General features: G+C 45.0%; 1 protein-coding gene across 2 annotated transcripts in view; it reads left to right on the top strand.

Annotated features, from left to right (window-relative positions):
* The window catches only part of antxr2a (ANTXR cell adhesion molecule 2a), a 158,190-nt gene extending 142,932 nt beyond the window's left edge, over window positions 1-15,258 (top strand). For both annotated transcript variants that reach the window (XM_071352129.1, XM_071352127.1), the window contains one exon: window positions 12,145-15,258. In XM_071352129.1, the coding sequence (XP_071208230.1) occupies window positions 12,145-12,183 (39 nt within the window). In that variant the 3' untranslated portion in view covers window positions 12,184-15,258. The remainder of the gene's footprint in view (window positions 1-12,144) is intronic.
* The last annotated feature ends 1,598 nt before the right edge of the window (window positions 15,259-16,856 follow it).

Here is a 16,856-nt window from a genome sequence, read left to right as displayed (position 1 = left end):
AACACCAGTTATCTAGTGGTGCTATACAAGTCAAAGTAGTAGTGTGAGATGCAGATCCCTGTGTTTGAACACAGCGTCCTCGGTCACACAATTAGAAGCAGAGCCAGTTTCCTAACTGAGAGATGGGTTGGGAATCAATCCCTGTTGTTCTGTGGAATTGGCATGTTCTTTTATTCTTCATACACTCCAGTATGTCGCTAGTCGCTAGCTACCCAAGGACCAATCCCACCATCCGAGCTCCATCTGATCCTCTTGGCATGCTTCCTGTCAGCCCCCCCCCCCCCCTTTTTCTCTTATGATTATTTCATCATTCTTAATTCTTTATGCTGGAGTGCTGTGGATTGGAATTAACCTTGGTAGAGCTGGGAGCCGGCTTGGGTTGGACTGGGTGTAGAGACGTACATAACCACTAGAGCTATTTGGCCGAGGCGTGGCGTGGCTCAGTCCCGGTGCCTCAGTTGGCTTCTTCTCTTCCATTAGTACCATCTGTGCCTTTCTGCTACCCAGAGCTACCCAGAGCTCTTAGCTGGCAATGATGTGCACTTTACTTTGACTGAGTAAAACCAGTGGAGGAGGGGGAAAGACCAGAGGGAAAGAGACGGCGAGCAGGCGGGATGGCAGGAAACAGCTGGAGGTAGCTGCTGTGGCGTCGTACAACGTACGCTTCTCTAGGCTTCATGAGAATTAAGCTTATCCTCGGACCAACAAACAGGCAGTGCTGGTGTTGGATGTTGGGATGGCATGAGTTTCTGGCGGTAAATCTTGTATGCGCGAACAAACAGAATGAGTGTCTGACCTCATAGCCCTTGGACAAACAATCATGGAAATAACGTGTTGAAATCTGATGGGGCAAGATGACCCGGCCGTTAATGTCATCGTGCTGTGTGTATGGCACAACCATGTGCCATGCCTGATTTGTAACCTTTATTTAGAGCTTTTTCTTCAATCCAACGGTCCCCTTTTCTTTTTATGTCAGAGGGTCCCCCACCATCCTTGGACACTTGCTTTTTGTTTTTTGGAGTCATGCTCTTTTCTGGATAAGGCCTAAAATACAGGACACAATCCTGCTATGTCCTGAAACCCAAGGCCCAGTGCAGTCAAAAAAACTTGATTTACATGTGTTTCATATATATTTACACACTATGAGGTCGGAATAATATTGTGGAATTTTGAAAATGATGATAATGCCCTTTTAGTGTAAGAGCTGTTATCATCCTGTTTTGGTGGGTTGGAGTTTTGGCCTGCCTGGTGACATCACCAGTCGGTACATAATTAATAGACCAATAAGTAAGAGAGTTCCAAACCTCTCTGCCAATAACAGCTATTTTTCAGTTTCCCCCTCCCCACTCAGAACACTCCGAGACAGTCCTACCAAAATCTTGCTTGAGAAATTGCTCTTTGCTTAAGAAGCTGTTTTTTTGTGTGTTTTTTTTAACCATTTTTAATTGAAAACAATTACATTAAGATACTTAATTATTAACCAGAAATAATTTGATCTGGAGATGAAAATGGCTGAATTGGACCTGTAACAGTATATCTATGTCAGTGTTGACTGCTAACAGTGCTGATACAGTGATATACAGGACGAGGTGGTCAGTTAGAGGATCTTTCTCTTCTCTGTAGTAAAAATGTTCCCATGTCACAAACTAGAATGTGAGGCAATCGTGAACAATCTGTAGACAGTATGCTGCCGTCTGCCTGTGTTTTTACCTGCCGGCTCCAGATTCAAAGACAGGCAGGCATCTCTAACTCCCTCCGTCCCCCAGGTCAATCAGAGGAGTCATCAGAGCTGATTGCTGATCATATGCCACTTTATTTACACGGAGTAAGTCGATTGGAACCAGCGTACCCTCTTCTCTGCAAGGCTGCTGCTGTAAATGGACTGCAATAATAGTAATGATATAAACCCCTTAACATGTAATTAACTAACTAAATAAAGATGTAATTTCCTGTTTAATAATAATATACAGTAAGTCATTTAGTAGACTCTTCTATCCAAAGCGACTTACAGTCATGCATGCATTTTACGTATGTGTGGCCCAAGCGAGAATCAAACCCACAACCCTTTGGGGTGTGCACCATGCTCTACCGACTGAGCCACACAGGACCGCCTACGACTACCTAAATAAGTGCACTATCTAGGGAATAAGGGTTCAATTTGGACTGCAACATTTGGTGTCAGCGGTGGTATTTAATGTCCCGGTAAATTACCACAGCAAAGCTCTTCTGAAGGGCTTCTCGTCCTGACAGAGGGATCTGAATTACGGAGAGAGATCGGCACCATGTTTAAATCAATGCTCACATCTTCTAACATCGAATGGCTGTGTCCCAAATGGCGCCCTTTTTCCTATACAGGTCCTGGTCAAAAGTAGTGCACTATAAATGAAGTAGGGTTCAATTTGGCACGCAGTCAATGTCTTAGTCAATGCTCAGATCTAACGCTTGCATTCCGGTATCTTAGGGAGCTGAACTGATTCCTCACAGCTGCCAGTGACTAGACAGGATTCCCAGTTTGATTAGGGAGCTGAACTGATTCCTCACAGCTGCCAGTGACTAGACAGGATTCCCAGTTTGATTAGGGAGCTGAACTGATTCCTCACAGCTGCCAGTGACTAGACAGGATTCCCAGTTTGATTAGGGAGCTGAACTGATTCCTCACAGCTGCCAGTGACTAGACAGGATTCCCAGTTTGATTAGGGAGCTGAACTGATTCCTCACAGCTGCCTGTGACTAGACAGGATTCCCAGTTTGATTAGGGAGCTGAACTGATTCCTCACAGCTGCCAGTGACTAGACAGGATTCCCAGTTTGATTAGGGAGCTGAACTGATTCCTCACAGCTGCCAGTGACTAGACAGGATTCCTAGTTTGATTAGGTGGGGGAAAAAAGGATCTGAAAATGGAGTTGCAGTTCTACTCTAATGTCCTTTGGTGATTTCTACCGTATTGTCCTTTGGGGATTTCTACCGTATTGTCCTTTGGGGATTTCTACCATATTGTCCTTTGGGGCTTTCTACCGTATTGTCCTTTGGGGATTTCTACCATATTGTCCTTTGGGGCTTTCTACCGTATTGTCCTTTGGGGCTTTCTACCGTATTGTCCTTTGGGGCTTTCTACCGTATTGTCCTTTGGGGCTTTCTACCGTATTGTCCTTTGGGGCTTACCAGATATCTATTTCTGGTAACACTCTCCTATTGGTGGCGGAGACACTGATGTTTACTTACTTCCATGTACCTAGTGCTTGTATACGAGGCAAAATGGCGTGATCGTCAGTGAGCTTGATTTTGTTGGCTGTAGCCCTGGTGGCTCTAATTTCCCTACAGGACAGATGGCAGTGCTATGTGTGTGTGTGTACGTGTGTACGTGCGTGTGTTTCGGTGTGTGTGTGTGTGTGTGTGTGCGCCGGCGAGGGACTGTGTGGACCGACGAGGGCCTTGAGTGTGGACGGGAGGGAGTGTTGTTCAATCTCTGGCACTGCTGCCATCCCCTTGCAGCTGCGCTTTTCCCCCAGCCTCCCTCCGTTTTCAACTTCTTCATTTGTTCAATATGTAGCTAGAAGATAGGGGATAAAGCAAGAACAAGATGTGTGACTCCACTGACAGACAGGGACATTGAAATGTGTCCATGGTAGAGGTATTGCAAGTGTTTTTGCTCTGGGGGGTTCCAGTAATGCCATTGGGATCCCTTGCAGAGAAAGAATAACTGCTCATTCAATATGAGGGTTTTGGATAGGCCGCTCGTTTAATTGAGTCTTGTAACTTCATAGATATAAGTGGTGGCTAAAAGCCAAAGGACACATTGTAGCTTTTACAGTCTCTCATTTCCTTCCAAACAAATATTTTATAATCCGTAATTATTGTTTACTATGTCATATTTCAAATAAAACATTTTATTCAAGTTATATTGAGACGTTTTATTATTATTTATTTGTTGTATTATTTTATTCAAACATAAGAACCACAAAAGGTCGTAGTCGGCCTAGTTCCAATGGTCCATATTATAAACTCCCTCAGCTGTGTCCTTGCTAGGGATTTCCTATTACGGATGCCGTATGCACCTAGTTTTATTGGTCTCAGTCCCTCGTGTAGAAACTGTAGAAACTGGACAGTGTAAGACAGATCCTTGTAGTGTTGTTGGGGGAATCAAGCTGTTCAGAGAGAGATGAGATACAAAATCACTCACAAACATGGACTTCTGGAGCCTTGCCCAAGAACCAGCCCAAACTCTGATCGACAAACATGTTCTTGTTCTCTGAAGTTTGGCTGCAGACCTCTGTAGCTCCAGACAACATGGTGGAGCAGAGACTCCAAAACCTCTACCAAGATGGTTTGACATCGCCAGGCCAAAGCTATGGGCAGATAACTAAGAGGTGTACACACAGGGTGACATCTTGTCAGGTCAAATTTTTGGAGATTTGTTGCCAAAAACATCTGTTTCGTCCATTCGGAATTACTTAACACACTACTTGTTTTAGAACAAATTGGGAATAGTGCAGATTGTGAATGTGATTGCAGTTGAGTTTTCTTGCTTATACTTACTGACAACCTAGCTTAAACTCTCTCGAATTGCATCTGCCTCTTGGTCATTGTAGGAAGGCGAGGTTTCAAAATAAATACTGGTGCAAGAATAACTGAGAAGTGAGTAATTTTGGCAGGATCTTTCTCCACATTTGGTGCTGTCCAAATGACATCCATTGTCTGATGAAAGGGTGTGTTCAAAATGAGAAGGCGAAAAGAAAGAAAACAGTTGAGGGATTGCCTCAATCAGGCTTTCTTTCCAACTATGTGGTTCATACTGCATTTTTCATTGTATAGATAAATGACAGAACACTTAAAATCATAAAACTGAATAAGTATCTCAAACCTGCAGCTATGAATATCGTTTTCTATTGTACAGTATTTCTACATGAACACAACCATATTGTATTGCAGTGCGAAGTGCAGTCGGCTACGCTATGCTAACGCCGCACCTCCGAGTTTCTGTGACACATCTGAAGTTTAGAAAGTTAACTTCTCAATATCTCCCAATGTGTTTCAGTCCAAACCTAATTTGCTACCTATTTATCACCAGACAGTAGCTTGCAGCTCTCTCTCTACTTCTCTCTCTCCTACTATAAGGAGAGAGAAAACACCCCCTGCCTGTAACCCTTTGTCTCTTCACTTCTCAACCTCCCCACCTCTGACGTCTACTCATCCATCCTTCCTTCATCCAGTCAGTCGTCCTTCCATCTGTCTGATTAAATTCCTCTGACATCCCATGCTGACATGTAGACTTTTCTATTGTTCCCGCTCTCTGTAATCTGGCGAGCGACACACACACAGGTGGGCAGTGCCCATCACCATCTCTCCCTCGCTCCCTGTGTGTGTGTGTGTGTGTGTGTGTGTGTGTGTGTGTGTGTGTGTGTGTGTGTGTGTGTGTGTGTGTGTGTGTGTGTGTGTGTGTGTGTGTGTGTGTGTGTGTGTGTGTGTGTGTGTGTGTGTGTGTGTGTGTGTGTGCCTCTGAAACCTGGCCCAGTTACAGTAGATTACACACTGCCAAGTCAGAGCTCAGTGAACATGATCAGGGGAGCTGGAATGCAGGCCCAGTTAGCCAGCTCCAGTTAACCAGCTCCAACCCTATAACCCAGCCCCAATTAGCCAGCTCCAGTTAACCAGCTCCAACCCTATACCCCAGCCCCAATTAGCCAGCTCCAGTTAACCAGTTCCAGTTAACCAGCTCCAACCCTATACCCCAGCCCCAATTAGCCAGCTCCAGTTAACCAGCTCCAGTTAACCAGCTCCAACCCTATACCCCAGCCCCAATTAGCCAGCTCCAGTTAACCAGCTCTATACCCCAGCCCCAGTTAGCCAGCTCCAGTTAGCCAGCTCCAGCACTCTACCCCAGCCCCAGTTAGCCAGCTCCAGTTAGCCAGCTCCAGCACTATACCCCAGCCCCAGTTAGCCAGCTCCAGTTAACCAGCTCCAGCCCTATACCCTAGCCCCAGTTAGCCAGCTCCAGTTAACCAGCTCCAGCCCTATACCCTAGCCCCAGTTAGCCAGCTCCAGCTCCAGCACTATACCCCAGCCCCAGTTAGCCAGCTCCAGTTAACCAGCTCCAACCCTATACCCCAGCCCCAATTAGCCAGCTCCAGTTAACCAGTTCCAGTTAACCAGCTCCAACCCTATACCCCAGCCCCAATTAGCCAGCTCCAGTTAACCAGCTCCAGTTAACCAGCTCCAACCCTATACCCCAGCCCCAATTAGCCAGCTCCAGTTAACCAGCTCTATACCCCAGCCCCAGTTAGCCAGCTCCAGTTAGCCAGCTCCAGCACTCTACCCCAGCCCCAGTTAGCCAGCTCCAGTTAGCCAGCTCCAGCACTATACCCCAGCCCCAGTTAGCCAGCTCCAGTTAACCAGCTCCAGCCCTATACCCTAGCCCCAGTTAGCCAGCTCCAGTTAACCAGCTCCAGCCCTATACCCTAGCCCCAGTTAGCCAGCTCCAGCAGCTATACCCCAGCCCCAGTTAGCCAGCTCCAGTTAACCAGCTCCAGCCCTATACCCTAGCCCCAGTTAGCCAGCTCCATCTCCAGCCCTGTACACCAGCCCCAGTTAGCTAGCTCCAGTTAGCCAGCTAAAGTTAGCCAGCTCCAGCACTATACCCCAGCTCCAGTTAGCCAGCTAAAGTTAGCCAGCTCCAGCACTATACCCCAGCTCCAGTTAGCCAGCTAAAGTTAGCCAGCTCCAGCACTATACCCCAGCTCCAGTTAGCCAGCTAAAGTTAGCCAGCTCCAGCACTATACCCCAGCTCCAGTTAGCCAGCTAAAGTTAGCCAGCTCCAGCACTATTCCCCAGCTCCAGTTAGCCAGCTAAAGTTAGCCAGCTCCAGCAATATACCCCAGCTCCAGTTAGCCAGCTAAAGTTAGCCAGCTCCAGCACTATACCCCAGCTCCAGTTAGCCAGCTAAAGTTAGCCAGCTCCAGCCCTATACCCCAGCTCCAGTTAGCCAGCTCCAGCACTCCAGATCCCCAGCTCCAGTTAGCCAGTTCTATAGCCCAGGCCCAATTAGCCAGCTCCAGTTAGCCAGCTCTATAGCCCAGGCCCAATTAGCCAGCTCCAGTTAGCCAGCTCTATACCCCAGCCTCAAATAGCCAGCTCCTGTTAGCCAGCTCCAGTTAACCAGCCCTATACCCCAGCCCCAATTAGCCAGCTCCAGTTAGCCAGCTCTATACCCCAGCCCCAAATAGCCAGCTCCTGTTAGCCAGCTCCAATTAACCAGCTCCAGCCCTATAACCCAGCCCCAGTTAGCCAGCTCCAGTTAGCCAGCTCCATCCCTGTACACCAGCCCCAGTTAGCTAGCTCCAGTTAGCCAGCTCGAGCCCTATACCCCAGCTCCAGTTAACCAGCTAAAGTTAGCCAGCTCCAGCACTCTACCCCAGCTCCAGTTAGCCAGCTAAAGTTAGCCAGCTCCAGCACTATACCCCAGCTCCAGTTAGCCAGCAAAAGTTAGCCAGCTCCAGCCCTATATCCCAGCTCCAGTTAGCCAGCTAAAGTTAGCCAGCTCCAGCCCTATACCCCAGCTTCAGTTAGCCAGCTAAAGTTAGCCAGCTCCAGCACTATACCCCAGCTCCAGTTAGCCAGCTCCAGCCCTACACCCCAGCTCCAGTTAGCCAGCTAAAGTTAGCCAGCTCCAGCACTATACCCCAGCTCCAGTTAGCCAGCTAAAGTTAGCCAGCTCCAGCCCTATACCCCAGCTTCAGTTAGCCAGCTCCAGTTAGCCAGCTCCAGCACTATACCCCAGCTCCAGTTAGCCAGCTCCAGCTCCAGCACTATTCCCCAGCTCCAGTTAGCCAGCAAAAGTTAGCCAGCCCCAGCACTATACCCCAGCTCCAGTTAGCCAGCAAAAGTTAGCCAGCTCTAGCACTATACCCCAGCTCCAGTTAGCCAGCTCCAGCACTATTCCCCAGCTCCAGTTAGCCAGCTCCAGCCCTATACCCCAGCTCCAGTTAGCCAGCTCCAGTTAACCAGCTCCAACACTATAACCCAGACCCAATTAGCCAGCTCCAGTTAGCCAGCCCTGTACCCCAGCCCCAGTTAGCCAGCTCCAGTTAGCCAGCTCCAGCACTATACCCCAGCCCCAGTTAGCCAGCTCCAGTTAGCCAGCTCCAGTTAACCAGCTCCAACACTATAACCCTGCCCCAATTAGCCAGCTCCAGTTAGCCAGCTCTATACCCCAGCCCCAATTAGCCAGCTCCAGTTAGCCAGCTCCAGCTAGCCAGCTCCAGCCCTATACCCCAGCCCCAGTTAGCCAGCTCCAGTTAGCCAGCTCCAGCACTATACCCCAGCCCCAGTTAGCCAGCTCCAGTTAACAAGCTCCAGCCCTATACCCTAGCCCCAGTTAGCCAGCTCCAGTTAACCAGCTCCAGTTAACCAGCTCCAGCCCTATACCCTAGCCCCAGTTAGCCAGCTCCAGCCCTATACACCAGCCCCAGTTAGCTAGCTCCAGTTAGCCAGCTAAAGTTAGCCAGCTCCAGCACTATACCCCAGCTCCAGTTAGCCAGCTAAAGTTAGCCAGCTCCAGCACTATACCCCAGCTCCAGTTAGCCAGCTAAAGTTAACCAGCTCCAGCACTATACCCCAGCTCCAGTTAGCCAGCTGAAGTTAGCCAGCTCCAGCCCTATACCCCAGCTCCAGTTAGCCAGCTCCAGCCCTGTACCCCAGCCCCAGTTAGCCAGCTCCAGTTAGCCAGCTCCAGCACTATACCCCAGCCCCAGTTAGCCAGCTAAAGTTAGCCAGCTCCAGCCCTAATCCCAGCCCCAGTTAACCAGCTCCAGCCCCTCCAGAGCCCCAGTTAGCCAGCTCCAGCCCCTCCAGAGCCCCAGTTAGCCAGCTCCAGCCCCTCCAGAGCCCCAGTTAGCCAGCTCCAGCCCCTCCAGAGCCCCAGTTAGCCAGCTCCAGCCCCTCCAGAGCCCCAGTTAGCCAGCTCCAGCCCCTCCAGGGTCCCAGTTAGCCAGCTCCAGCCCCTCCAGAGCCCCAGTTAGCCAGCCCCAGCCCTTCCAGAGCCCCAGTTAGCCAGCTCCAGCCCCTCCAGAGCCCCAGTTAGCCAGCCCCAGCCCTTCCAGAGCCCCAGCCCCCAGACATAATGCTCCTGCTGGGAAGCAGCTTTTTCAAAGTCCCCCTCTCGTTTTAAACCCCAGAAAATCCAGTGAACTTAGCTGCTCTGGTGTCTGCGGCCAAAACAGCATCTGATGTGCCTTATTTGTTGACTGTGTGAGATTAGGCACAGAGGGTCGACGCAAAGTCCACACTATGCGTGCGTACACACACACACACACACACACACACACACACACACACACACACACACACACACACACACACACACACACACACACACACGATTTCAAGAGAGAAAACAAGGAGAATTCTCTCTTTTGTCCAAAGCCCAGTTCTAGTCCAAACAAATTTTAGCAAGCACAACCCGTGTGTGGAGCCGCTAACTGTTGTGGCTGCCCCCCGCAACACTGAACCATTTCAACAACCACCATAATGTCTGTTGGACTCACCAGTGGAGGAGTACTACAATGGTCTCTGATCTTTGATCATATTTGGATGCAGTTTTTGGATGCTCACATCATCTCAGTCAGTGCATTGGCATCCACACGGTTAGTGCATCCAATATGTCAGGGTTGTGCTTTTGTCTCTGTGAGTGTGTGTGTGTGTGGGGGGGGGGGGGGTGCGGGAGGGAGGGAGGGAGAGAGAGAGAGAGAAAACTAAAGGAAGGGAGAGCGAGAGAGAGAGGGACGGAGGGAGGACAGGGCACAGTGTCAGGGTTGTGCTTCAGTCTCTGGGTGTGGGAGAGTGGCAGTGGTAGTGGCAGGTTGGGAAGGGGACTAGTGTTCTTGGCTTGGCCGGTGTCTGTATATTAGCTGTACTAGAGCTCCCTCTTGGTGCCAGTAAGAGCTGGAGCTATACCACTGGACGGTTTGCCCTGCCAGCAGTAAGGCAGTAAGGCTGGCTGAGACAGCTGCTCAACTGGGCCTCCTGTGGTCCACAACAGGATTGGGGTCAATTCCAATTTTATTTAACCTTTATTTTTATCAGGAAGTCATACAGGGAGTCATTCAGAACAACTAAAATGACAGAAATACACACGTCAAAACATAAATACAGAAAGGAAACACGGTCATAAAAAAACAAACTCATTCTTCGTTAATAAGGTTCTCAATCAGCTTTCTGAATTGCCCTAGAGAGGCACCAAAACATCCTAGAGAGGCACCAGAACATCCTAGAGAGGCACCAGAACATCCTAGAGAGGCACCAGAACATCCTAGAGGCACCAAAACATCCTAGAGAGGCACCAGAACATCCTAGAGAGGCATCAGAACATCCTAGAGAGGCACCAGAATATCCTAGAGAGGCACCAGAACATCCTAGAGGCACCAAAACATCCTAGGGAGGCACCAGAACATCCTAGAGAGGCACCAGAACATCCTAGAGAGGCACCAGAATATCCTAGAGAGGCACCAGAACATCCTAGAGGCACCAAAACATCCTAGAGAGGCACCAGAACATCATTTTTAAGAACATTTTGAAAATTGTTCCACAAATAAGGTGCAAGAAAACTGAAAACTGATTTAGTACACTGAAATTCCACTTCTACAGTTGAACATCTATCTATTAAAAATATATTTTCAAAGAATATAAGTTATTATTTCAAACGATTTAAATTCAAATCACTGAGTGACTTTAATTATAATTGACCCCCATCCCCATGTACCCCATGCTGCCCTATACAGGACCCTGGTGAGTGGGATGAGACCACCACCGTCAGGGGTCTACATTGAGATGTTGTCGTAGTGATGCCCATGTTGGTGGAGTGTGCTGTAAAGCAATAACACCATGGTAATAAATAGAGGAAGACTCGTGAGAGTGAGTCCTCATGTTGTGCATAGATGCATTCTGTTACAACAGTTTTGCAATGTGGAACAAGATGTTATTTACGTGTACAGTACACTATCTATCACTTGAATAGGCAATTCTTCTAAACATAGATATCAATGTAAGATTTTTTAGCATTTGTAATGTTATTGATAGGTGAAATTATAAAAGTTTCCAGTGAATTTGATTTAGTACATTTTAACATTATATTTATTATACATTTTACATTTTAAAAAATATAAAAATTAAGTTTCTGATGAAAGTCTTTAATTGTATACATTTTTAAATTTGTAGCAGAAAAATCTACAAATGTGTTGTAGACCTGGAAATGTATCAACATATGAAATATTTAACTGTGTTGCTATGCTACAGTAATTAGATTTACTTTAAAAATATTTAACTGTGTTGCTATGCTACAGTAATTAGATTTACTTAAAAAATATTTAACTGTGTTGCTATGCTACAGTAATTAGATTTACTTTAAAAATATTTAACTGTGTTGCTATGCTACAGTAATTAGATTTACTTAAAAAATATTTAACTGTGTTGCTATGCTACAGTAATTAGATTTACTTTAAAAATATTTAACTGTGTTGCTATGCTACAGTAATTAGATGTACTTTAAAAGTATTTAACTGTGTTGCTATGCTACAATAATTAGATTTACTTAAAAAATATTTAACTGTGTTGCTATGCTACAGTAATTAGATGTACTTTAAAAGTATTTAACTGTGTTGCTATGCTACAGTAATTAGATTTACTTAAAAAATATTTAACTGTGTTGCTATGCTACAGTAATTAGATGTACTTTAAAAGTATTTAACTGTGTTGCTATGCTACAGTAATTAGATTTACTGTAAAAGTATTTAACTGTGTTGCTATGCTACAGTAATTAGATTTACTTTAAAAGTATTTAACTGTGTTGCTATGCTACAGTAATTAGATGTACTTTAAAAGTATTTAACTGTGTTGCTATGCTACAGTAATTAGATTTACTTTAAAAATATTTAACTGTGTTGCTATGCTACAATAATTAGATTTACTGTCAAAGTATTTGCCATTTTTTGGGGAAAATATTACAATTTAATTTTGAATAATATTAACTGAAACAAATATTACAATGATTTAATTTATAAATAACTTTTTTCAATAGTGATGAATGTATGGGAATGTTTGGAGGGATGTTATTGATCCAAGACTAATACAATGTATTATTCTTTCTCTTTTCAGGGGAGATGTATTAATTTCAACCGTGTGCAGAACCGTTAGAAGACGAACACAAAGGAGAACGTCTTCAACATTCAAATATGTGTTTGAAGACTTAATATCCAGAAGACTATAAGTGTCCAAAACCACTATTCATTTGCTTCTCTCAGTATTGTGCTCAAAGTGGAATCTCTTTCTCCATGATGTCTCCTGTCATATCCAAAAGCATCTTACTTATAAGAACATTTTCATATTTCCATCCTTCCATAACAGGGATATAACTTTATATTTTTTTTAACTTGTCCTTTTTTTAACTTCACAAGAGGCCAAAGCAAATAAACAGTGCGGCACGAAACGTGGCCAATCGGATCTGGTTAGCTTTTTTTGTGCGCTCTAAAAGCTTAACATATTCTGACCATATTGCGCCTTCTGTGGAAAACCTCATTTCATGGACACAGACGGAAGCTATCTTAAAAAAAGAAACATGCAGAGCGAGAGAGAACGGGCGAGGCTGTGCCGTTAGCATGGCAGTAGCAATACTCCCAGAGGGCCTCGACACACAGTGCACAAGTCCATCGCCTCTTGGCAACATCTCGTCACAAAGCCTCTCCAACTTCTCTCCCTCCACTATCGTTGAAAGATGCCCGGCGGGACCCCCTTTGACTGCAGATCCTGTCATTTTAACACTGAGAAGTGCACACGCATGACAAACTGTGGACAGCCAGGACGCCCTAAGGTATTGGAAGCAGTAGCTAAGACATTGCCCTTTAGTTTTGTGAAGACACCTTTCTTTCATTATGCACTGGGGACAAGGGGAGTTACTAGAGCGTTATCCCACCGCGGGCCAGGCCAGAACAGGACAGCCCCTCTGACCAGACCACCACAACTCTCCACTCTGACTACTTTTGAGGGATGGACGCCTAAAGCCCCTGACATGGTGCTTGGCTGTGTTTCCCCAATGTTTTGATGCAATCTGCTGTATGCTCACTAAGGCGTACAACATCACAACCCATAAACCTGCCAGTCAGTCAGTTGAAGAGTTTTAAGATATAGATACAGCTGTCTCCCACTTCACTGCTACCCGTCCCCCTCTGTCTCCAATTCTCCAAGGGCCTCCCTGCCTCTCTCCAGTCTCAGCCCTTTAGCTTCGGCAGCAGAATATCAAAGTTTAATTAAAATAATTAAAGAGAACAGCAAGCAGCAGCCTGTGAAGATTTGATCGTCTTTTTTTTTTAAGCCTTTTGACATTGAATGACCTACAACTGTACGTGCATTATTTGGAGAGAAAGAGGCCATCCCATCCTGTCTCCTTGGCGACGGTTTGGTGCACCCTGGCTGTCCGAAACCCAAACGCAAAACCAAGGCAACGGATGCGACGGACGGATAAATATTGTTCATTTGCAGAAATTACGTTACCAAGCCAACGTGTCGACCCCACCACCACCAAAAAAAAGCGGTAGTTATATATGTATATATATATTTGTTGTAGATTTCTCAAGAGCGCTGTCATGACACCAATCCCAAAATGATGTCAGCGAGAGAGGAGCACTGTGGGGGAGGAAAGGCAGCAGCTGAATAGAAAAGGCTCCAACGATCCAGTCACTTTGGATACAGTACTTCAGATGCAAAATGGATATTCGAGTCGAAACCTGACAAAGCGCGCCCGGTTTTGATGGGAACCAGTATAGACAATGACCAGTGGCTGGGTCAGTGGGATGTCTCTGTGCAACCAGGGAAGCTTATCAAATGACACTAAAAATAAGTTCAACAACCATCAAGTTTCAGGGGGAATGGGCCAGGATTTACACATTTGGTGGGCATGCGTGTGCACGAGACGGGTTGGGCGTGCACGAGACGGGTTGGGCGCGCACGAGACGGGTTGGGCGCGCACAACGTCGTCTCTGACTTAATTATTCCTTTGTTTTGTTATCTGGGTGGACAGGAAGGGACAGGAATGACACTGATGGTCAGATACAATCCTTAGCAAACCGTGATATTATTTTTCATACACATTTTAGTCTCTTGTCTGATCTTCTGCACAACATTTTTGTAAGATAATCAGCTTCGTTTAAATGAACTGTAGAAGAGGATATTTAACAGTTTTTATATTTTCTTGTTATGTTACATCTGAGAGCACAGAGCTGCTATTAACCCGTACTAGTTAGTTATTTACACACAGGCCAAACACAACTCTCCATCCTAACAACGCTTCACATTGGCTTTCGGTTCCCTCTCTTTCCCCTCTGCCATCTCCAAATGTTCCACGGCGAGAACACATTTTTTACTCTTTATAAATAAAACATATTTATAGTATTGATATTTTAACATGACAGTGCCCTTTGCCAAATATGCCTTTACTTAAAAATATATTTATTTGTAATGTTTTTGCACTTTTTAATTTGGTTTTGTGCAATTCAATTGCGAGATGCCCAAAATTCCTCTTTTTTTTCAGCATAAGCTAAAAGTTTGGTTTGAATAAAATAATTTTAATATAAACATTTTAAAACCCAATTATATCATAGTTTTTATTTCACATATGGAAGGCTGTAAATTATGCATATTTTTAGAATGGACATTTTTAGAAAACAAACAGCTAATAAAAATGCAAGTGTTAAAGTATGTGTTAGACTGTGTAATTTGATATAATTTATATCAGGATGTTTAATAATTACATTTTGCGATTTTAAAATCACCTCTGGTAGTTGTACCCGAATAATTTAAGTAGTCAACGATAAGCACATTATTCAATGCAATCATGGAGTATTTTTCTTATTTTCCAAAATATTAAAATGATGTTTATCCGTGGTTTAATTGTAGATTGTCTGTCCTCATGTCTGCATTTCCTGTATTATCATAGCACTTCAGGACAGGGCTGTACTACGGGCTTTATACCAAGGATAACAACTGTTCTCCAAACGTTGGTTTTGTCTCTGTGCTATATTCATTCATGGGTTGCATATGTTATGTACACTGTATTGGTTTGTTTCGTCGTTTTTTTATACATGAAATCTTTTTTTCATTTATTTATCACAAATTTCTACTACAATCACCTTTTTTTTTTATGTGACTATAATTACCCATTGTGATGTCACAGTGATTGTCATGTGTTCGATTCATTATTAAACCTTCAACTGGAAACTGGTGCTCCCATGTTTACTCGGCTGTTCCTCTGTTATATAGCGAAGACATGGCCTGATACTATTTGAGTATGAGGGTGCTAAGGGCTATGTTTAATTGGGTCTGTACAGATTTATACGGGCCGACAGGGAATGTGATTAAATGCTGTATGTGGACAGAGATAGTGGACAGTGACCAGCCTCTCTCCCCTTGTAAAGCTTAACACCGGAGGCACCACACATACACACACACATACACACAAAATACTCCCAAGGACCACAATGCCCCAAAAAATAGGTTTTCCATTTAGTAAAAATATGTGCTTCTACACCTTCTGTTTTCACAACATTTGCATGCTGTGACGAGATGCCTGCTGTGTGTGTGTGTGTGTGTGTGTGTGTGTGTGTGTGTGTGTGTGTGTGTGTGTGTGTGTGTGTGTGTGTGTGTGTGTGTGTGTGTGTGTGTGTGTGTGTGTGTGTGTGTGTGTGTGTGTGTGTGTGTGTGTGTGTGCATGTGTGCGTGCATGTGGACGTGTTTAACCATCCTTGTGAGGACCAGAAGTCCCCACAAGAATAGTAAACAAACAAAATTGGACCAAATTTGACCAACATTTTGTTAGTCCCCACAAGGTCAAATGCTATTTCTAGTGGGTTTAGGGTTAAGGTTAGAATTAGTGTTAGGGTTAGAATTATGTTAAGGGTTAGGAGCTAGGGTTAGTTTTAGGGTTAATGTTAGGTTTTTGGGTTAGGGTAAGAGTAAGAGTACGGGTTAGGGTTACGAGTTAGGTTTAGGGTTAAGGGTTAAGGTTAGGGTAAGAGTACGGGTTAGGGTTAGGGAAAATAGGATTTTGAATGGGACTGAATTGTGTGTCCCCACAAGGTTAGCTGTACAAGACTGTGTGTGTGTGTGTGTGTGTGTGTGTGTGTGTGTGTGTGTGTGTGTGTGTGTGTGTGTGTGTGTGTGTGTGTGTGTGTGTGTGTGTGTGTGTGTGTGTGTGTGTGTGTGTGAGAGAGAGAGAGAGAGACTGTAATTCTCTAACACTGGGTGATATGAGTACAGTCACACAGTAACTTACGTCTGCAAACGATCTATAGTACAAGCTGTGGTTTTATCAACAGCCTGTATCACTTTGCTTCCAGTTCCTGTGAAAGTTTTGGTGCCTTCTGTGGACACACAGACACATGCTCGCACACATACACACACACACACATACACACACACACACACACACACACACACACACACACACACACACACACACACACACACACACACACACACACACACACACACACACACACAGACTATCACTAACTAAATCATCAGCAGCCTAACAGTTACTGGAGTTAAGGGGGCATATTTTCATATGCTTTAACATTAAAAGTCAATATTTTCATACGCTGTTAAATATGAATCTGATCTTTTCATAAACTGCTTCATCAAAATGTCTGCTTAGCTGTTTATTTCCCTGATCCACAGCAGCAGTAACCACGGAAGGATTGAGCTCTATGAAATATTGTATGCATACTGTTATAATACGTGTTTTAATATATCTATGCTGCAAAAGGTGACCTATCAAGTGCTGCTGTATGTCCGTTGGAATCCCTTTTAACAGTTAC

This window comes from Salvelinus alpinus, chromosome 19 (genome assembly GCF_045679555.1).
Source record: "Salvelinus alpinus chromosome 19, SLU_Salpinus.1, whole genome shotgun sequence".
Lineage (NCBI taxonomy): Eukaryota > Metazoa > Chordata > Actinopteri > Salmoniformes > Salmonidae > Salvelinus > Salvelinus alpinus.
This window is presented reverse-complemented; position numbering and strand designations above follow the sequence as displayed.